The sequence below is a fragment of the Montipora capricornis genome, chromosome 3 (assembly GCF_036669925.1).
Source record: "Montipora capricornis isolate CH-2021 chromosome 3, ASM3666992v2, whole genome shotgun sequence".
NCBI lineage: Eukaryota > Metazoa > Cnidaria > Anthozoa > Scleractinia > Acroporidae > Montipora > Montipora capricornis.
In genome coordinates, this window is record NC_090885.1 from 15,776,817 (window position 1) to 15,799,316 (window position 22,500).

At 39.8% G+C, this 22,500-nt stretch overlaps 1 protein-coding gene and 1 long non-coding RNA gene across 3 annotated transcripts in view; one reads left to right on the forward strand and one right to left on the reverse strand.

Moving 5' to 3' along the window:
- The first annotated feature begins 15,865 nt into the window (after positions 1-15,865).
- The window catches only part of LOC138042375 (trypsin-3-like), a 13,523-nt gene continuing 6,888 nt past the window's right edge, over positions 15,866-22,500 (forward strand). Inside the window, exons 1-2 of one of the 2 annotated variants that reach the window (XM_068888245.1) lie at positions 15,866-15,990; positions 18,214-18,303. In XM_068888245.1, coding sequence (XP_068744346.1) covers positions 15,867-15,990; positions 18,214-18,303 — 214 coding nt within the window. In that variant the 5' untranslated portion in view covers position 15,866. The remainder of the gene's footprint in view (positions 15,991-18,213; positions 18,304-22,500) is intronic. The other variant, XM_068888247.1, reaches the window with a different exon arrangement.
- Positions 19,657-20,819, reverse strand: LOC138042377 (uncharacterized). Its single transcript, XR_011130987.1, has 3 exons — positions 20,697-20,819; positions 20,446-20,523; positions 19,657-19,793 (listed from the first exon to the last, which is right to left on the reverse strand). It is a non-coding gene; the product is annotated as an uncharacterized lncRNA (long non-coding RNA).

The window sequence follows — 22,500 nt, forward strand, 5'->3', positions numbered from 1 at the left end:
AATGAATTTTTTCATGAGAAATTATTTGTTCTTCGTTCTTTTCAACGCTATGCACTTTTCCGTCTCTTGCTGGGATTCCAAAAGGCAAACTTTGCATTTTATGATAAACAAAAAACATGGCGATTATTTGGCGCGTCATGCGAGTAAAAACGTAGAGACATCGGTTTAGAGAATGCTCTCGGTTGAGATAACTAACAATTAGTTCATACGTCAGCGTGCGTATGTTGAGCACTTGGGAAGTTTGGAGAGCCCGCAAGAGGCGTAAGAGTTGCACGAGGCGCAGCCGAGTGCAACTCTAGCTCTTTGAGTGCTCTCCAAACTTTCAAAGTGCTCAATATCTCAACATACGCACAGCTGACGCATGAACTAATTGTTTTATAACATTATCAACGAGCTGTTAGTTTGCTGACGTCATTAGCGTGCTCAATAAGAATATGAAGCACGCTAGCACCGTTGAATTATTTTTTATAAAATAAAAAAATAGACAAAGGAATTTCTTGATTATAGCTATAAGCGTAATGACTTTATTTGAATCTCCGGATATAATCTACAAAATTGGAAAGCGTTTTCTTATTTAAAGTATACTGTCAGTTATCGTATGCATGCTGTGAAAAATCAGTTGTCATTGGAGGCCAAATGCCTGTAAAGAAATGAATGGAAATAGTAATTAAATAAGCCTTTTGCAACTAACGATCACATGATACAAAATCCGCCATGCTGGAGGGCAAGCTCATTATTATTGCCCCACTGGGACATTAAAACAAAGAGACCTGAACCAGTCAAGCTTGACTTGCCTTTGTTTTAATGTCCCAGTGGGGAAATAATAATGAGCTTGCCCTCCAGCATGGCGAATTTTGTACCATGTGATCGTTAGTTGCAAAAGGCCTAAAACCATCCGGAGTGCTAGCTGTTCTAGTTTAACAGCAACAGCAATTTAAGACAGCGAAAACTGAGAAAAAGATCGTTGAGGCTATCCTCGTCAACGGAGACAAAAAATAAATTCGTTAAAAATTGTTGCTTAAAATTGTTACCGGGTTCTCCTTCATCAGTCATGGCGACCACCCGCTGGGTCTTCGAGCATGGATTCACATGTTCACTTTCGGACTTGTAAGGAGAAAACAAGTCCGAAAGAGTGTTGGACCGGAATGATCCATTGCTTACGACAGGCTAAAACGAAAAAGATCAAGGCTAATTGAAAGGTGAAAGAATCTTTAATCTTGCAGATTACTAATCCATTTAATTTCAAAAAAATAATTGTGAATGTCTGCAACTCATATCATAAACAAAAACAGCATGTGTTCTACAAACGAAAGGATGTCAAACTTCTTGGAAGAAATTATAATTGAGAAATATTTCATCATAAAAGTTTGAGCGAAGGGCATTGTACTAACCTGCAAGAAAAGAGAACATGAGTTTTATTCTCGATGTTGTTTAACTGGCACGGTGTACAAATTATTAAATGCTCAGTAGTCTTAGGGACAGTAAGACAGTAGTCTTACTAATTGTAGATCTGTGTAGGGAAGTTTTTAATTATATCTAAAAATTCAGCTTTTTTGGTGTCTGTTTTGAAAAATATTGTAGAAGTTCAGTTTCTGGTTAACTTTTTTTTAGTGAAAGTTGGTGCTTAGTTGAAGCTTTGTACGATATATTTTCCGCGATGTGAGAAGTGAAAGTTTTACTATTGTCCATCTCATATTTAATATCATAGAGCTAGAATTGTATTTATCACATAGATTTTTTTATCTTTAGCGGCATCCCCGATTGAGTTTTCTCAGGCATGTCCATTGCATTGAGAGTTGTAAACATTGTCTGGCGATATTGTTGTTATCTGGTAGGGCTTGTAAATGGATGTAAAATTTTAAAATGTTTGCATCTGTTGTAAGTTTGAAAGAAAGTCTGCCAAGTTCATTCCTGGCTACAACGTTCGGACAATGTTTGTTTACTCCTAAAGACTGTTTGGAAAGGAAAATATGTGTTTTCTCGATGATGTCTTTTTCCCAGGTGTTGAAATCATCCTTGTCGTAAATTCCCCATATCTCTGAACTATATAGGAGGATCGGTATGAAAAGTGAATCAAAAAGTTTATTTGTTACAGCAAGTGGTATTTTCGTGAAATCTAGAAAGCGACGAGTAGCGAAAAACGCTCGTCTAACTTTGTCTTTTAAGTTCAATTTGCAATCTCTAACTGAATTTCCGTTGGAAGAGAAGTTTACACTGAGGTAGGTATAATTATTTACAATTGCTATTTAATGCTGGTTAGTCTGAAAATGAAATTTACCCAGGACGGATTTTCTATATTTCTTCTGGAAGATCATAACTTTCGTTTTCTTAGGATTCACCGATAATAGCCAATTATCAAAATATTCGGACAGGATGGATGAGTGAGAAATCAATACTAAGTCATGAGTATAAAGTAGACAATTACTAGTAAGGTGAAATCCAATAGGTAAAATTATGGGATCTGTGTCTTCTCGATCAAGTAGAGAAGGAATTTCAGTTAAGTACAAGTTAAATAGCATAGAAGAGAACGGTATGCAACTTTGTCTTACTCCTTTGCATCAATCAAAATAATCTGTTCTTTTGTCGGAAACTTTTACACAACATTTTGTCTTAGAGTAAAGATTTTTATTAATCACGACATTTTCCTCCAATGTTGCATTGGCAAAGTTTGTAAAAAAAGCCAAGGGCAGATGCTTCTGCGCATATCAGATTTTCGTCCCGACAGTTGAGGATTCTTCTTTTTCCATTCATTCAAGGATCCATCCCAAATACCAATCAATGCCATCATCCATTGTAAAATTTCACGTGCTGTAAAGAAAGGGTCTTGCAAACACATCCCGACATCATGCAGTGTTCGTTCTGTACCTTTCCCCAAATCACACCACAAATAACTCGGCCCGTTCTGGTAGCGATTCGCGCGGAGTCTACGCTAGTACATTAAGTGGAAGTCTGCATGATCGAGGAAATTTCCGCCTCCAGAACAATCTCGTGACTTATGCTCTGCCCCTCGCCAGACTCGCGTCTTTTCTGTGCTGGAGCAAAATGAAACATTAGCACGTATGCCTCCTTTTTCAGGGTCTTCAGAGCCTCCTTCACCGCCAAGTTTACAACCCCTGCCGCCCTTTATCCCGCCACCGCCGCTACCCCCGTCAGTGCCTCCAGCAAGTAAGTAAGAGTATATCCTTTCAATACATTGGAGAAAGTTTTAATGATTGAAGTTGATCACCGTAAATTGACGTAATTGCACTCAGAAACAGCAACTCTTGAAAGAGAATCTTTCAGAGTCTTTATTCCACGGGTGCAAAACCCGCTCTTCCGAGGGACTGAATTGAAGTGTATTATGGTAAAGGTATGTTTGCATGGTTAGACCGGCTCTTACTGGCTGTTTTTCATTTGGTAAACGCTTGTATGACGCAAGTGCAGCTGCTACATTTTTTACATACACATGAAAGATATAATACTGTCTTACATCAATTTAGAACAAGCTAGCCCAGAATTAGGAAACCAAAGACTGACAGAAAACGGATAAAATTCTACAAGGAACAGTGTTTCTCCATGCACTCTTTTTAATGACCAAAACAAAGGGCCAAGCCTCCTGAGTATTATCACATGATCTGTATTGGGAAAACAAAATGTACAAGCCGAAAAGGTCTATTAATCATGATGGTCATATCAAAGGTCTTCAATGACACGTTTGTCATCAGTATAAATTTTACTCACCGGATAACGCTCCTAACATGGATTTTTATTGCTGGATTGGCAATTACAAGCTCGCTTGAGTATGGTAAGACAAAATAGGCCCTTCCCAGCTGAAAACCATTCGTCAGTTCGACGTGCACGCTTTACTGCACTAATATATTTTAACTGCGGAATGGACATCTAATCGCTGCGATCATCTTTCCAACTTTCATTTCATTAATTTACTTTATGTGCCATCAGAAACCCATAAGGGTTGAAACGTGTAACGGCCCCTTGTGTGCTTGGAAACAAGCTTCTGAATATTCGATTTGCTAAGTACCATATTTGGAACAACAAGAGCGAGGGGTTTCCAAATATTGTACTTATCAATGAAACATTCAACCAATCAGTTCGCACTGAATATTCGGAAGCCGTGAACGCGCGTTACACGTTTCAACCCTTATGGGTTTCTGGTGCCATCAAGAAAATTATTTACGCACCTGTGTTAGGAGCCCAGTTAGCGGGTCTTGTGTGCATTCACTAATGTTAAGAGGATGTTAAAGGGATTTACGGACACTGTGTGACATCTCCTCTAGCTTTATCGGTGCCTTTATTAGTCAGAAAATCATGTGCTTTTCAGTGGAATTTTTTATCAGTGAGCGTTAAGGCGTCCGGGTTAGGCGTGAGGGTTGCATGTGAATTCAAAATCTCTGGCTTGCACTGTCAATTTTGTAAACTTGGTTCTTTTGAGGAATTTGAGTTAATAAACGACCACTGATTATGGACGAACAAATTCTCTTGTTTTATCTCTGTCAAACTTTCCGATTTAATTAACGGGCATATTTCCAATCTGCCAGAAAGCAAAACGCTGGACAAGAAACTAGACGTAGTGCAAGCGGATAAATTTCTCCACCACTCAAAAAGTCTGCCGACTCTTCCAGTGCACAAAAATGAATTTTTTCATGAGAAATTATTTGTTCTTCGTTCTTTTCAACGCTATGCACTTTTCCGTCTCTTGCTGGGATTCCAAAAGGCAAACTTTGCATTTTATGATAAACAAAAAACATGGCAATTATTTGGCGCGTCATGCGAGTAAAAACGTAGAGACATCGGTTTAGAGAATGCTCTCGGTTGAGATAACTAACAATTAGTTCATACGTCAGCGTGCGTATGTTGAGCACTTGGGAAGTTTGGAGAGCCCGCAAGAGGCGTAAGAGTTGCACGAGTCGCAGCCGAATGCAACTCTAGCTCTTTGAGTGCTCTCCAAACTTTCCAAGTGCTCAGTATCTCGACATACGCACAGCTGACGCATGAACTAATTGTTTTATAACATTATCAACGAGCTGTTAATTTGCTGACGTCATTAGCGTGCTCAATAAGAATATGAAGTACGCTAGCGCTATTGAATTTATGTTGTAAAATAAAAAAATAGACAAAGAAATTTCTTGATTATAGCTATAAGCGTAACGACTTTATTTGAATCTCCGGATATAATCTACAAAATTCGAAAGCGTTTTCTTATTTAAAGTATACTGTCAGTTATCGTATGCATGCTGTGAAAAATCAGTTGTCATTGGAGGCCAAATGCCTGTAAAGAAATGAATGAAAATAGTAATTAAATAGGCCTTTTGCAACTAACGATCACATGGAACAAAATCCGCCATGCTGGAGGGCAAGATCATTATTATTCCCCCACTGGGACATTAAAACAAAGAGACCTGAACCAGTCAAGCTTGACTTGCCTTTGTTTTAATGTCCCAGTGGGGAAATAATAATGAGCTTGCCCTCCAGCATGGCGGATTTTGTACCATGTGATCGTTAGTTGCAAAAGGCCTAAAACCATCCGGAGTGCTAGCTGTTCTAGTTTAACAGCAACACCAATTTAAGACAGCGAAAACTGAGACAAAGATCGTTGAGGCTATCCTCGTCAACGGAGACAAAAAATAAATCCGTTAAAAATTGTTGCTTAAAATTGTTACCGGGTTCTCCTTCATCAGTCATGGCGACCACCCGCTGGGTCTCCGAGGATGGATTCAAATGTTCACTTTCGGACTTGTAAGGAGAAAACAAGTCCGAAAGAGTGTTGGACCGGAATGATCCATTGTTTACGACAGGCGAAAAAGATCAAGGCTAATTGAAAGGTGAAAGAATCTTTAATCTTGCAAATTACTGATCCATTTGATTTCAAAAAAATAATCGTGAATGTCTGCAACTCATATCATAAACAAAAACAGCATGTGTTCTACAAACGAAAGGATGTCAAACTTCTTGGAAGAAATTATAATTGAGAACTATTTCATCATAAAAGTTTGAGCGAAGGGCATAGTACAGCCTGCAAGAAAAGAGAACATGAGTTTCATTCTCGATGTTGTTTAACTGGCACGGTGTACAAATTCTTAAATGCTCAGTAGTCTTAGGGACAGCGTAATGATTTCCCTGTTTCAATGTAAAGACTATGATTCCCCAAACCGTTTAGGGGAGTTTTTAATTATATCTAAAAATTCAGCTTTTTTGGTGTCTGTTTTGAAAAATATCGTTGAAGTTCAGTTTCTGGTTAACTTTTTTTAGTGAAAGTTGGTGCTTAGTTGAAGCTTTGTACGATATATTTTCCGCGATGTGAGAAGTGAAAGTTTTACTATTGTCCATCTCATATTTAATATCATAGAGCTAGAATTGTATTTATCACAAAGATATTTTTATCTTTAGCGGCATCCCCGATTGAGTTTTCTCAGGCATGTCCATTGTATTAAGAGTTATAAACATTGTCTAGCGATATTGTTGTTATCTGGTAGGGCTTGTATATGGATGTAAAATTTTAAAATGTTTGCATCTGTTGTAAGTTTGAAAGAAAGTCTGCCAAGTTCATTCCTGGCTACAACGTTCGGACAATGTTTGTTTACTCCTAAAGACTGTTTGGAGAGGAAAATATGTGTTTTCTCAATGATATCTTTTTCCCAGGTGTTGAAATCATCCTTGTCGTAAATTCCCCATATCTCTGAACTATATAGGAGGATCGGTATGAAAAGTGAATCAAAAAATTTATTTGTTACAGCAAGTGGTATTTTCGTGAAATCTAGAAAGCGACGAGTAGCGAAAAACGCTCGTCTAACTTTGTCTTTTAAGTTCAATTTGCAATCTCTAACTGAATTTCCGTTGGAAGAGAAGTTTACACTGAGGTAGGTATAATTATTTACAATTGCTATTTTATGCTGGTTAGTCTGAAAATGAAATTTATCCAGGACAGATTTTGTATATTTCTTCTGGAAGATCATAACTTTCGTTTTCTTAGGATTCACCGATAATAGCCAGTTATCAAAATATTCGGACAGGATGGATAACGCATTTTCAAGGCCTTTGGCTGAGTGAGAAATCAATACTAAGTCATGAGCATAAAGTAGACAATTACTAGTAAGGTGAATTATGGGATCTGTGTCTTCTCGGTCAAGTAGAGAAGGAATTTCAGTTAAGTACAAGTTAAATAGCATAGAAGAGAACGGTATGCAACTTTGTCTTACTCCTTTGCATCAATCAAAATAATCTGTTCTTTTGTCGGAAACTTTTATACAACATTTTGTCTTAGAGTAAAGATTTTTATTAATCACGACATTTTTCTCGAATGTTGCATTGGCGAAGTTTGTAAAAAAAAAAAGGGCACATGCTTCTGCGCATATCAGATTTTCGTCCCGAAAGTCGACAGTTGAGGATTCTTCTTTTCCCATTCATTCAAGGATCCATCCCAAATACCAATCAATGCCATCATCCATTGTAAAATTTCATGTGCTGTAAAGAAAGGGTCTTGCAAACACATCCCGACATCATGCAGCGTTCGTCCCGTACCTTTCCCCGAATCACACCAGAAATAACTCGGCCTTCTGGTAGCGATTCGCGCGGAGTCTACGCTAGTACATTAAGTGGAAGTCTGCATGATCGAGGAAATTTCCGCCTCCAGAACAATCTCGTGACTTATGCTCTGCCCCTCGCCAGACTCGCGTCTTTTCTGTGCTGGAGCAAAATGAAGCATTAGCACGTTTGCCTCCTTTTTCAGGGTTTTCAGAGCCTCCTTCACCGCCAAGTTTACCACCCCTGCCGCCCTTTATCTCGCCACCGCCGCTACCCCCGTCAGTGCCTCCAGCAAGTAAGTAAGAGTATATCCTTTCAATACATTGGAGAAAGTTTTAATGATTGAAGTTGATCACCGTAAATTGACGTGATTGCAATCATGATGATCAGAAACAGCAACTCTTGAAAGAGAATCTTTCAGAGTCTTTATTCCACGGGTGCAAAACCCGCTCTTCCGAGGGACTGAATTGAAGTGTATTATGGTAAAGGTATGTTTGCATGGTTAGACCGGCTCTTACTGGCTGTTTTTCATTTGGTAAACGCTTGTATGACGCAAGTGCAGCTGCTACATTTTTTACATACAGATGAAAGCTTACATCAATTAGAACAAGCTAGCCGAGAATTAAGAAACCAAAGACTGACAGAAAATGGAATAAAATTCTACAATTAAGTGTTTCTGCATGCACTCTTTTTAATGAACAAAACAAAGGGCCCAGCCTCCTGAGTATTATCACAAGATTTGTATTGGGAAAACAAAATTTACAAGCCGAAAAGGTCTATTAATCATGCTGGCCATACCAAAGGTCTTCAATGACACCTTTGTCATCAGAATAAATGTTACTCACCGGATAACGCTCCTAACATGGATTTTTATCGCTGGATTGGCAATTACAAGCTCGCGTGAGTATGGTAAGACAAAATAGTCCCTGAAAACCATTCGTCAGTTCAACGTGCATGCTTTACTGCACTAATATATTTTAACTGCGGAATGGACATCTAACCGCTGCGATCATCTTTCCAACTTTCATTTCATTAATTTACTTTATGTGCCATCAAGAGAACTATTTACACACCTGTGTTAGGAGCTCAGTTAGCGGGTCTTGTGTGCATTCAGTAATGTTAAGAGGATGTTAAAGGGATTTAAGGACACTGTTGACATCTCCTCTAGCTTTATCGGTGCCTTTATTAGTCAGAAAATCATGTGCTTTTCAGTGGAATTTTTTATCAGTGAGCGTTAAGGCGTCCGGGTGAGGCGTGAGGGTTGCATGTGAATTCAAAATCCCTGGCTTGCACTGTCAATTTTGTAAACTTGGTTCTTTCGAGAGATTTCAGTTGATAAACGACCACTGATTATGGACCAACAAATTCTCTTGTTTTATCTCTGTCAAACTTTCCGATTTAATTAACGGGCATATTTCCAATCTGCCAGAAAGCGAAACGGTGGACAAGAAACCAGACGTAGTGCAAGCGGATAAATTTCTCCACCACTCAAAAAGTCTGCCGACTCTTCCAGTGCACAAAAATGAATTTTTCAATGAGAAATTATTTTTTCTTCGTTCTTTTAAACACTATGCACTTTTCCGTCTCTTCCTGGGATTCCAAAAGGCAAACTTTGCATTTTATGATAAACAAAAAACATGGCAATTATTTGGCGCGTCATGCGGGTTAAAACGTAGACATCCATTTAGAGAATGCTCTCGGTTGAGATAACTAACAATTAGTTCATACGTCAGCGTGCGTATGTTGAGCACTTGGGAAGTTTGGAGAGCACGCAAGAGGCGTAAGAGTTGCATGAGGCGCAGCCGAGTGCAACTCTACCTCTTTGAGTGCTCTCCAAACTTACCATGGGCTCAATATCTCGACATACGCACAGCTGACGCATGAACTAATATGTTTTATAACATTATCAACGAGCTGTTAGTTTGCTGAAGTCATTAGCGTGCTCAATAAGAATATGAAGTACGCTAGCGCTATTGAATTTATGTTATAAAATAAAAAAATAGACAAAGAAATTTCTTGATTATAGCTATAAGCGTAACGACTTTATTTGAATCTCCGGATATAATCTACAAAATTCGAAAGCGTTTTCTTATTTAAAGTATACTGTCAGTTATCGTATGCATGCTGTGAAAAATCAGTTGTCATTGGAGGCCAAATGCCTGTAAAGAAATGAATGGAAATAGTAATTAAATAGGCATTCTGCAACTAACGATCACACCATACAAAATCCGCCATGCTGGAGGGCAAGCTGATTATTATTCCTCCACTGGGACATTAAAACAAAGAGACCTGAACCAGTCAAGCTTGACTTGCCTTTGTTTTAATGTCCCAGTGGGGAAATAATAATGAGCTTGCCCTCCAGCATGGCGGATTTTGTACCATGTGATCGTTAGTTGCAAAAGGCCTAAAACCATCCGGAGTGCTAGCTGTTCTAGTTTAACAGCAACACCAATTTAAGACAGCGAAAACTGAGACAAAGATCGTTGAGGCTATCCTCGTCAACGGAGACAAAAAATAAATCCGTTAAAAATTGTTGCTTAAAATTGTTACCGGGTTCTCCTTCATCAGTCATGGCGACCACCCGCTGGGTCTTCGAGCATGGATTCAAATGTTCACTTTCGGACTTGTAAGGAGAAAACAAGTCCGAAAGAGTGTTGGACCGGAATGATCCATTGTTTACGACAGGCTAAAACGAAAAAGATCAAGGCTAATTGAAAGGTGAAAGAATCTTTAATCTTGCAAATTACTAATCCATTTAATTTCAAAAGAATCATCGTGAATGTCTGCAACTCATATCATAAACAAAAACAGAATGTGTTCTACAAACGAAAGGATGTCAAAGTTCTTCGAAGAAATTATAATTGAATTGTAAAGAAAGGGTCTTGCAAACACATCCTGACATCATGCAGCGTTCGTCCCGTATCTTTCCGCAAATCACACCACAAATAACTCGGCCTTCTGGTAGCGATTCGCGCGGAGTCTACGCTAGTACATTAAGTGGAAGTCTGCATGATCGAGGAAATTTCCGCCTCCAGAACAATCTCGTGACTTATGCTCTGCCCCTCGCCAGACTCGCGTCTTTTCTGTGCTGGAGCAAAATGAAACATTAGCACGTATGCCTCCTTTTTCAGGGTCTTCAGAGCCTCCTTCACCGCCAAGTTTACCATCCCTGCTGCCCTCTATCTCGCCACCGCCGCTACCCTCGTCAGTGCCTCTAGCAAGTAAGTAAGAGTATATCCTTTCAATACAGTGGAGAAAGTTTTAATGATTGAAGTTGATCACCGTAAATTGACGTGATTGCAATCAGAAACAGCAACTCTTGAAAGAGAATCTTTCAGAGTCTTTATTCCACGGGTGCAAAACCCACTCTTCCGAGGGACTGAATTGAAGTGTATTATGGTAAAGGTATGTTTGCATGGTTAGACCGGCTCTTACTGGCTGTTTTTCATTTGGTAAACGCTTGTATGACGCAAGTGCAGCTGCTACATTTTTTACATACACATGAAAGATATAATACTGTCTTACATCAATTTAGAACAAGCTAGCCCAGAATTAGGAAACCAAAGACTGACAGAAAACGGATAAAATTCTACAAGGAACAGTGTTTCTCCATGCACTCTTTTTAATGACCAAAACAAAGGGCCAAGCCTCCTGAGTATTATCACATGATCTGTATTGGGAAAACAAAATGTACAATCCGAAAAGGTCTATTAATCATGATGGTCATATCAAAGGTCTTCAATGACACGTTTGTCATCAGTATAAATTTTACTGACCGGATAACGCTCCTAACATGGATTTTTATCGCTGGATTGGCAATTACAAGCTCGCGTGAGTATGGTAAGACAAAATAGGCCCTTCCCAGCTGAAAACCATTCGTCAGTTCGACGTGCACGCTTTACTGCACTAATATATTTTAACTGCGGAATGGACATCTAATCGCTGCGATCATCTTTCCAACTTTCATTTCATTAATTTACTTTATGTGCCATCAGAAACCCATAAGGGTTGAAACGTGTAACGGCCCCTTGTGTGCTTGGAAACAAGCTTCTGAATATTCGATTTGCTAAGTACCATATTTGGAACAACAAGAGCGAGGGGTTTCCAAATATTGTACTTAGCAATGAAACATTCAACCAATCAGTTCGCACTGAATATTCGGAAGCCGTGAACGCGCGTTACACGTTTCAACCCTTATGGGTTTCTGGTGCCATCAAGAGAACTATTTACGCACCTGTGTTAGGAGCTCAGTTAGCGGGTCTTGTGTGCATTCACTAATGTTAAGAGGATGTTAAAGGGATTTACGGACACTGTGTGACATCTCCTCTAGCTTTATCGGTGCCTTTATTAGTCAGAAAATCATGTGCTTTTCAGTGGAATTTTTTATCAGTGAGCGTTAAGGCGTCCGGGTGAGGCGTGAGGGTTGCATGTGAATTCAAAATCCCTGGCTTGCACTGTCAATTTTGTAAACTTGGTTCTTTCGAGAGATTTCAGTTGATAAACGACCACTGATTATGGACCAACAAATTCTCTTGTTTTATCTCTGTCAAACTTTCCGATTTAATTAACGGGCATATTTCCAATCTGCCAGAAAGCAAAACGCTGGACAAGAAACTAGACGTAGTGCAAGCGGATAAATTTCTCCACCACTCAAAAAGTCTGCCGACTCTTCCAGTGCACAAAAATGAATTTTTTCATGAGAAATTATTTGTTCTTCGTTCTTTTCAACGCTATGCACTTTTCCGTCTCTTGCTGGGATTCCAAAAGGCAAACTTTGCATTTTATGATAAACAAAAAACATGGCAATTATTTGGCGCGTCATGCGAGTAAAAACGTAGAGACATCGGTTTAGAGAATGCTCTCGGTTGAGATAACTAACAATTAGTTCATACGTCAGCGTGCGTATGTTGAGCACTTGGGAAGTTTGGAGAGCCCGCAAGAGGCGTAAGAGTTGCACGAGTCGCAGCCGAATGCAACTCTAGCTCTTTGAGTGCTCTCCAAACTTTCCAAGTGCTCAGTATCTCGACATACGCACAGCTGACGCATGAACTAATTGTTTTATAACATTATCAACGAGCTGTTAGTTTGCTGACGTCATTAGCGTGCTCAATAAGAATATGAAGTACGCTAGCGCTATTGAATTTATGTTATAAAATAAAAAAATAGACAAAGAAATTTCTTGATTATAGCTATAAGCGTAACGACTTTATTTGAATCTCCGGATATAATCTACAAAATTCGAAAGCGTTTTCTTATTTAAAGTATACTGTCAGTTATCGTATGCATGCTGTGAAAAATCAGTTGTCATTGGAGGCCAAATGCCTGTAAAGAAATGAATGAAAATAGTAATTAAATAGGCCTTTTGCAACTAACGATCACATGGTACAAAATCCGCCATGCTGGAGGGCAAGCTCATTATTATTCCCCAACTGGGACATTAAAACAAAGAGACCTGAACCAGTCAAGCTTGACTTGCCTTTGTTTTAATGTCCCAGTGGGGAAATAATAATGAGCTTGCCCTCCAGCATGGCGGATTTTGTACCACGTGATCGTTAGTTGCAAAAGGCCTAAAACCACCCGGAGTGCTAGCTGTTCTAGTTTAACAGCAACACCAATTTAAGACAGCGAAAACTGAGACAAAGATCGTTGAGGCTATCCTCGTCAACGGAGACAAAAAATAAATCCGTTAAAAATTGTTGCTTAAAATTGTTACCGGGTTCTCCTTCATCAGTCATGGCGACCACCCGCTGGGTCTCCGAGGATGGATTCAAATGTTCACTTTCGGACTTGTAAGGAGAAAACAAGTCCGAAAGAGTGTTGGACCGGAATGATCCATTGTTTACGACAGGCGAAAAAGATCAAGGCTAATTGAAAGGTGAAAGAATCTTTAATCTTGCAAATTACTGATCCATTTAATTTCAAAAAAGTAATCGTGAATGTCTGCAACTCATATCATAAACAAAAACAGCATGTGTTCTACAAACGAAAGGATGTCAAACTTCTTGGAAGAAATTATAATTGAGAACTATTTCATCATAAAAGTTTGAGCGAAGGGCATTGTACAGCCTGCAAGAAAAGAGAACATGAGTTTCATTCTCGATGTTGTTTAACTGGCACGGTGTACAAATTCTTAAATGCTCAGTAGTCTTAAGGACAGCGTATTTCCCTGTTTAAACGTAAAGACTATGATTCCCCAAACGAAGTTTACTACTTGTAGATCCGTGTAGGGAAGTTTTTAATTATATCTAAAAATTCAGCTTTTTTGGTGTCTGTTTTGAAAAATATTGTAGAAGTTCAGTTTCTGGTTAACTTTTTTTTAGTGAAAGTTGGTGCTCAGTTGAAGCTTTGTACGATATACTTTCCGCGATGTGAGAAGTGAAAGTTTTACTATTGTCCATCTCATATTTAATATCATAGAGCCGGCTAGAATTGTATTTATCACAAAGATTTTTTTATCTTTAGCGGCATCCCCGATTGAGTTTTCTCAGGCATGTCCATTGTATTAAGAGTTATAAACATTGTCTAGCGATATTGTTGTTATCTGGTAGGGCTTGTATATGGATGTAAAATTTTAAAATGTTTGCATCTGTTGTAAGTTTGAAAGAAAGTCTGCCAAGTTCATTCCTGGCTACAACGTTCGGACAATGTTTGTTTACTCCTAAAGACTGTTTGGAGAGGAAAATATGTGTTTTCTCAATGATATCTTTTTCCCAGGTGTTGAAATCATCCTTGTCGTAAATTCCCCATATCTCTGAACTATATAGGAGGATCGGTATGAAAAGTGAATCAAAAAATTTATTTGTTACAGCAAGTGGTATTTTCGTGAAATCTAGAAAGCGACGAGTAGCGAAAAACGCTCGTCTAACTTTGTCTTTTAAGTTCAATTTGCAATCTCTAACTGAATTTCCGTTGGAAGAGAAGTTTACACTGAGGTAGGTATAATTATTTACAATTGCTATTTTATGCTGGTTAGTCTGAAAATGAAATTTATCCAGGACGGATTTTCTATATTTCTTATGGAAGATCATAACTTTCGTTTTCTTAGGATTTACCGATAATAGCCAATTATCAAAATATTCGGACAGGATGGATAACGCATTTTCAAGGCCTTTGGCTGAGTGAGAAATCAATACTAAGTCATGAGCATAAAGTAGACAATTACTAGTAAGGTGAATTATGGGATCTGTGTCTTCTCGGTCAAGTAGAGAAGGAATTTCAGTTAAGTACAAGTTAAATAGCATAGAAGAGAGTATGCAACCTTGTCTTACTCCTTTGCAATAATCAAAATAATCTGTGCTTTTGTCGGAAACTTTTATACAACATTTTGTCTTAGAGTAAAGATTTTTATTAATCACGACATTTTCCTCCAATGTTGCATTGGCGAAGTTTGTAAAAAAAAAAAGGGCACATGCTTCTGCGCATATCAGATTTTCGTCCCGAAAGTCGACAGTTGAGGATTCTTCTTTTCCCATTCATTCAAGGATCCATCCCAAATACCAATCAATGCCATCATCCATTGTAAAATTTCACGTGCTGTAAAGAAAGGGTCTTGCAAACACATCCCGACATCATGCAGTGTTCGTTCTGTACCTTTCCCCAAATCACACCACAAATAACTCGGCCCGTTCTGGTAGCGATTCGCGCGGAGTCTACGCTAGTACATTAAGTGGAAGTCTGCATGATCGAGGAAATTTCCGCCTCCAGAACAATCTCGTGACTTATGCTCTGCCCCTCGCCAGACTCGCGTCTTTTCTGTGCTGGAGCAAAATGAAACATTAGCACGTTTGCCTCCTTTTTCAGTGTTTTCAGAACCTCTTCCACCGCCAAGTTTACCACCGCCGCTACCCCCGTCAGTGCCTCCAGCAAGTAAGTAGGAGTATATCCTTTCAATACAGTAGAGAAAGTTTTAATGATTGAAGTTGATCACCGTAAATTGACGTGATTGCAATCAGAAACAGCAACTCTTGAAAGAGAATCTTTCAGAGTCTTTATTCCACGGGTGCAAAACCCACTCTTCCGAGGGACTGAATTGAAGTGTATTATGGTAAAGGTACGTTTGCAAGGTTAGACCGGCTCTTACTGGCTGTTTTTCATTTGGTAAACGCTTCTATGATGCAAGTGCAGCTGTTACAATTTTTACATACACATGAAAGCTTACATCAATTTAGAACAAGCTAGCCGAGAATTAAGAAACCAAAGACTGACAGAAAATGGAATAAAATTCTACAATTAAGTGTTTCTGCATGCACTCTTTTTAATGAACAAAACAAAGGGCCCAGCCTCCTGAGTATTATCACAAGATTTGTATTGGGAAAACAAAATTTACAAGCCAAAAAGGTCTATTAATCATGATGGTCATATCAAAGGTCTTCAATGACACGTTTGTCATCAGTATAAATTTTACTGACCGGATAACGCTCCTAACATGGATTTTTATCGCTGGATTGGCAATTACAAGCTCGCGTGAGTATGGTAAGACAAAATAGTCCCTGAAAACCATTCGTCAGTTCGACGTGCACGCTTTACTGCACTAATATATTTTAACTGCGGAATGGACATCTAACCGCTGCGATCATCTTTCCAACTTTCATTTCATTAATTTACTTTATGTGCCATCTAGAGAATTATTTACGCACCTGTGTTAGGAGCCCAGTTAGCGGGTCTTGTGTGCATTCACTAATGTTAAGAGGATGTTAAAGGGATTTACGGACACTGTGTGACATCTCCTCTAGCTTTATCGGTGCCTTTATTAGTCAGAAAATCATGTGCTTTTCAGTGGAATTTTTTATCAGTGAGCGTTAAGGCGTCCGGGTGAGGCGTGAGGGTTGCATGTGAATTCAAAATCCCTGGCTTGCACTGTCAATTTTGTAAACTTGGTTCTTTCGAGGAATTTGAGTTGATAAACGACCACTGATTATGGACCAACAAATTCTCTTGTTTTATCTCTGTCAAACTTTCCGATTTAATTAACGGGCATATTTCCAATCTGCCAGAAAGCGAAACGGTGGACAAGAAACCAGACGTAGTGCAAGAGGATAAATTTCTCCACCACTCAAAAAGTCTGCCGACTCTTCCAGTGCAAAAAAATGAATTTTTTAATGAGAAATTATTTGCTCTTCGTTCTTTTCAACGCTATGCACTTTGCCGTCTCTTGCTGGGATTCCAAAAGGCAAACTTTGCATTTTATGATAAACAAAAAACATGGCAATTATTTGGCGCGTCATGCGAGTAAAAACGTAGAGACATCGGTTTAGAGAATGCTCTCGGTTGAGATAACTAACAATTAGTTCATACGTCAGCGTGCGTATGTTGAGCACTTGGGAAGTTTGGAGAGCCCGCAAGAGGCGTAAGAGTTGCACGAGTCGCAGCCGAATGCAACTCTAGCTCTTTGAGTGCTCTCCAAACTTTCAAAGTGCTCAATATCTCTACATACGCAGAGCTGACGCATGAACTAATTGTTTTATAACATCAACGAGCTGTTAGTTTGCTGACGTCATTAGCGTGCTCAATAAGAATATGAAGCACGCTAGCGCTATTGAATTTATGTTATAAAATAAAAAAATAGACAAAGAAATTTCTTGATTATAGCTATAAGCGTAACGACTTTATTTGAATCTCCGGATATAATCTACAAAATTCGAAAGCGTTTTCTTATTTAAAGTATACTGTCAGTTATCGTATGCATGCTGTGAAAAATCAGTTGTCATTGGAGGCCAAATGCCTGTAAAGAAATGAATGAAAATAGTAATTAAATAGGCCTTTTGCAACTAACGATCACATGATACAAAATCCGCCATGCTGGAGGGCAAGCTCATTATTATTGCCCCACTGGGACATTAAAACAAAGAGACCTGAACCAGTCAAGCTTGACTTGCCTTTGTTTTAATGTCCCAGTGGGGAAATAATAATGAGCTTGCCCTCCAGCATGGCGGATTTTGTACCATGTGATCGTTAGTTGCAAAAGGCCTAAAACCATCCGGAGTGCTAGCTGTTCTAGTTTAACAGCAATAGCAATTTGAGACAGCGAAAACTGAGACAAAGATCGTTGAGGCTATCCTCGTCAATGGAGACAAAAAATAAATCCGTTAAAAATTGTTGCTTAAAATTGTTACCGGGTTCTCCTTCATCAGTCATGGCGACCACCCGCTGGGTCTTCGAGCATGGATTCACATGTTCACTTTCGGACTTGTAAGGAGAAAACAAGTCCGAAAGAGTGTTGGACCGGAATGATCCATTGTTTACGACAGGCTAAAACGAAAAAGATCAAGGCTAATTGAAAGGTGAAAGAATCTTTAATCTTGCAAATTAGTAATCCATTTAATTTCAAAAGAATCATCATGAATGTCTGCAACTCATATCATAAACAAAAACAGCATGTGTTCTACAAAGGAAAGGATGTCAAACTTCTTCGAAGAAATTATAATTGAATTGTAAAGAAAGGGTCTTGCAAACACATCCTGACATCATGCAGCGTTCGTCCCGTACCTTTCCGCAAATCACACCACAAATAACTCGGCCCGTTCTGGTAGCGATTCGCGCGGAGTCTACGCTAGTACATTAAGTGGAAGTCTGCATGATCGAGGAAATTTCCGCCTCCAGAACAATCTCGTGACTTATGCTCTGCCCCTCGCCAGACTCGCGTCTTTTCTGTGCTGGAGCAAAATGAAACATTAGCACGTATGCCTCCTTTTTCAGGGTCTTCAGAGCCTCCTTCACCGCCAAGTTTACAACCCCTGCCGCCCTTTATCCCGCCACCGCCGCTACCCCCGTCAGTGCCTCCAGCAAGTAAGTAAGAGTATATCCTCTCAATACAGTAGAGAAAGTTTTAATGATTGAAGTTGATCACCGTAAATTGACGTGATTGCAATCAGAGACTGCAACTCTTGAAAGAGAATCTTTCAGAGTCTATTCCACGGGTGCAAAACCCACTCTTCCGAGGGACTGAATTGAAGTGTATTATGGTAAAGGTATGTTTGCATGGTTAGACCGGCTCTTACTGGCTGTTTTTCATTTGGTAAACGCTTGTATGACGCAAGTGCAGCTGCTACATTTTTTACATACACATGAAAGATATAATACTGTCTTACATCAATTTAGAACAAGCTAGCCCAGAATTAGGAAACCAAAGACTGACAGAAAACGGATAAAATTCTACAAGGAACAGTGTTTCTGAGAGCTTATTGCTTCTATATTTACACTATTTAGGTGCTAAAAGCGATTTGAAATATCGATTTGCTTATCGTGTGGTTAAATTGATGCTTCAGTGCTATTTTAATATGCGTGTATACTTTAAAATAATGTGTGAATTTTCAACTTTCGAAGAATCAAATTTTTCGTCTCAATAGTCTATGGAGGAAATTTTTTCGAGTATGTCCTCGTCACTGTAGACAATAAAAACGTATTCAGACCAGGGAATATTGGTATCAACAGGACTTATACTCTTCCGATGCTCTGCTACTTAATTAGAAAACTAAACGAGCCTTACCTGTATGGTGAGGTTTGATTGTGATTCTGCTAAATCCCTGGTGACTCGGTGAGGGTTAACATGAGATGCACACGTGCCGCCGTGGATAATCAGACTTTCAAAGGTTGTGGACACGGTTATCAAGATACAAATGAATACAGAGAAAAATGGAGGAGCAAGGGGCGGGAAGTAGAAAACGTGTGAGGGAGGGTATGTTAACCCTCACCGAGTCACCAGGGATTTGGCAGAATCACAATCAAACTTCACCTTACAGGTAAGGCTCGTTTAATTTTCTAATTCTACCAAATCCCGGTGACGTCACTTCCGGTTAACATGAGACTTTACAGCAATAAACGTGGACACAACTATTCCAATCCACAAAGCCAACTTATCGACCTGGCACAGCTCCAGCAAAGCTGTTTCCAGCACTAACGGGTTTGTTATGGAACTCCTGAAAAGCAGATTCTCAAGATCATTCGATATGTTTCAGGATTTCATCAGTTGGAATCACGTGCCTGCTCTCGATATAGCTGCTCATTTGGCGCTGTGAGCATTAAACCTTACTGTATCTACTACACTTGCTTCCATAACAGCTTTAATTCATCGCCATTTGCATTCGTACCAATGGGCCGATAAGGTATGACATATGAAAGGAGAAGACGGCCATTGCCATGGTGACGAAACAAGCTGGGTTTTTACCAAGATAGCGTTCTAGAGTAGAGTAAGTGGTTCTTTAGGGTACTTTAGGGTTCTTCCCAACCAAAAAATCACATGAGGATTTTTCCCTGGTCTGTCCTGCTTTACAATGATTCTGTATGTAGAACATAGATAATAAACAGGAGTTTTCTCCATAGCATCGATCCTCAGAAAATGACAGTGTTTGGCACCGCCTCCCATATGTTGAAACTAGCGGTTTAAGGGTAAGTTCTTCCGAGACAGAGCTTGCTCAGAGGATACAATAGTCCTATGCACTTCAGGACAGACATCAGGTCCCATGTTACCTGATATCAAGAAGTAAGCTTGCAACAGCTGAACACACCCTACAGGTAGCCCACTTTTAAACTGCTGGTCAATCACAGCGTAGTGACAACCAGGGAATTCAATCCCCTTAAACAGCTTGAGCAAGCCTTAGTAATCGTCGAGTATGATAGTCGGTTAATATGAAAGGCGTGGAGAAACGTTAACACGTTGTTCACACTCGGATGTAGTGGATCAGTTTTCTCTTGTAGACCAGATGCACGCCATGCATTTGCGCGGATGTGAACATATTACTGCTTTGCTGCCGCTAATTATTCAAGAGGACATTAGTAAGTTGGCAACCTCGCCCGGAATGTTGCCCCAATGAACTGTCGCCTGACACCTTGCATGTCAGGGGTTGCCGTTCTGGGCTCAGAGGGTGAGCATCCCCATGAGAAAATGTAATTGTTAGTGAATTGTGACCAATTCACAGGGAAAGCACCCACCTATGATTCTTTCATGTCATGCTTCCAGGAAACATAGGCACTAGTTTGATGGTTGATTCTACTTGCAAACAGGTCAATCTGGGGAACAACAAAATCCCATATATATACAAGTAAATAATGCGATTCAGTTCCCATTATGATCCCATCTTCAAAACGGCGCGATAGAGAATCTGCAGTTACATTAAACCGCACCGGTTGACGCGCAGCAGAAACGCCGACTATGCTTCTCAAAGGGCCTATAATCAAATTACCTTAGCAATTGTATTGCATTCCTTGTTCCTGCATCCCCAATGCCACTGATGTAGGAAATGGCAGTCATGTTGTAAGGCATGTTCCTGATGCGCAGAATGGACACTGACCCGAGTAGGGACATACATGTAGTCCCCTGCCCCACGGAAGGCAGTTCAAGAATACTCAGTTTGCGTTTAGTGCATTATGGCACCCCGACCCATGCGTGATGCATCCACTGTAAAAGCGATATTTGGGGAAATCGTAATGACCCGGAAACCTGTGGAGACAGAGATGACTCACCACTCTAACAGCACCAATGCTGTCAGCAGACGGAGGCATGTTTACAACGAAAAACCTTATGAGAGGTGTGCCAATTCTTTGTCCCATGTCTATACTACAAAGGACCAAACTCCACCCCAGGGAAAGTAGACGCTAAAGTTCCTATCAGTGTGGCAACTTCATGGATTGAGAACTACTGGGCGCACAAAGCTTAGTGGCACAAAACAACGACTTTGTCAGCCTCCGAATATTTTTACAGGAATCCTAAGAACTCTAGGCACTGCGTAGGGTGAAAAACAGACTGGGTCGGGTAAAACACAAAACGCAAGCGCGTAAATAATTGGGCAGTATGTGAGGTAGCCTTAAGGCAGGCCTCCTCAGAATCCTCCATGTAAAAAGAATTATCAATATAACCCAAACAATTAAATCCGTACAGGGTACGTATGGTGGAAAAAAAAAAAACTGATTTTAACACCCTGGTAAAGATGCAAGGACTACCTGTCAGTCCCTTGGGTAGGGCCCAAAAACGGAACAGAAGACCCGTCGATACAAACTTGAGATATTTTCTGAAGGTTGGCAATATAGCGATGAAATTGAAGAAATTGGGAAGGTCCATAGGGCATAAAACACCCAGGTTTCATCAACCTTATGGTACATCTTGAACTTACAGTAGGTCAATGTTTGATTTAAAGACTTCAAACTGAAAATAACACTATGAGCCCCAGGTTCCTCTTTTGGTCATAGGAATATCGGAGAAACAATTTCCCCTGTTTTCGACTGACACCGTTCATAGATCATTAATTCCTGCATCAATAGCTTCTTGCTCAATAACAGAAAATTTGAATTCAAGTTCACAGCTAGATACACACTGCAAGATAAACGGGTCGGAAGTCAACCTTGCTATTCGCAATTGGCCAGCTTGCAATGGTGCAACTGACCTAAAAACGGTATCAACATTACTCATGTAACCAACCTGAGGATTACAGTTTAGCAATTTGTCTTCTTATTGGACTGGGATCATGGTTGACGGCCTTGCTTCTTCTTGGTTGTGGTAGGATGTGGTAGGAGCCCTTCCCCCCTAACAAAGGCATTGCAGAATATGACTTACCACCTCTCGAGAAGCAAACTGGGCGTTCAGATCTGGTTTCAGAGATTCTCGGCCACGACGATTCAGTTCCCGGGTTCCTGCCAGTGCTAGAACAAGGGAATGTGGGAGAGTAGCCTAGAGCCGGCTCGCCTGATGCTTTATCACAGGCATTGATGGTGGCACAAAATGAGCTTTCTGAAGAGCCCTGTCTGAGGATTTGGTACAGCGAATATAACGTTGACGTCACCTATTGTAATTAATATGCCAACCAGAGCCTCATTAGCTGTCCCAAAGGGTCTTTAGTTCCTGTGGTTGGCACACTTGAATAACAAAAACAATGTTTGTAAACAGAGATCATCCCTACTTGGAGACAACCGATTACAAATAGTTCTGTTCACTTTTGAGGAGACTAGCGATTAGCAATTTTCTGGTCTTAAGTATTTTTCCACCAGCCCCTT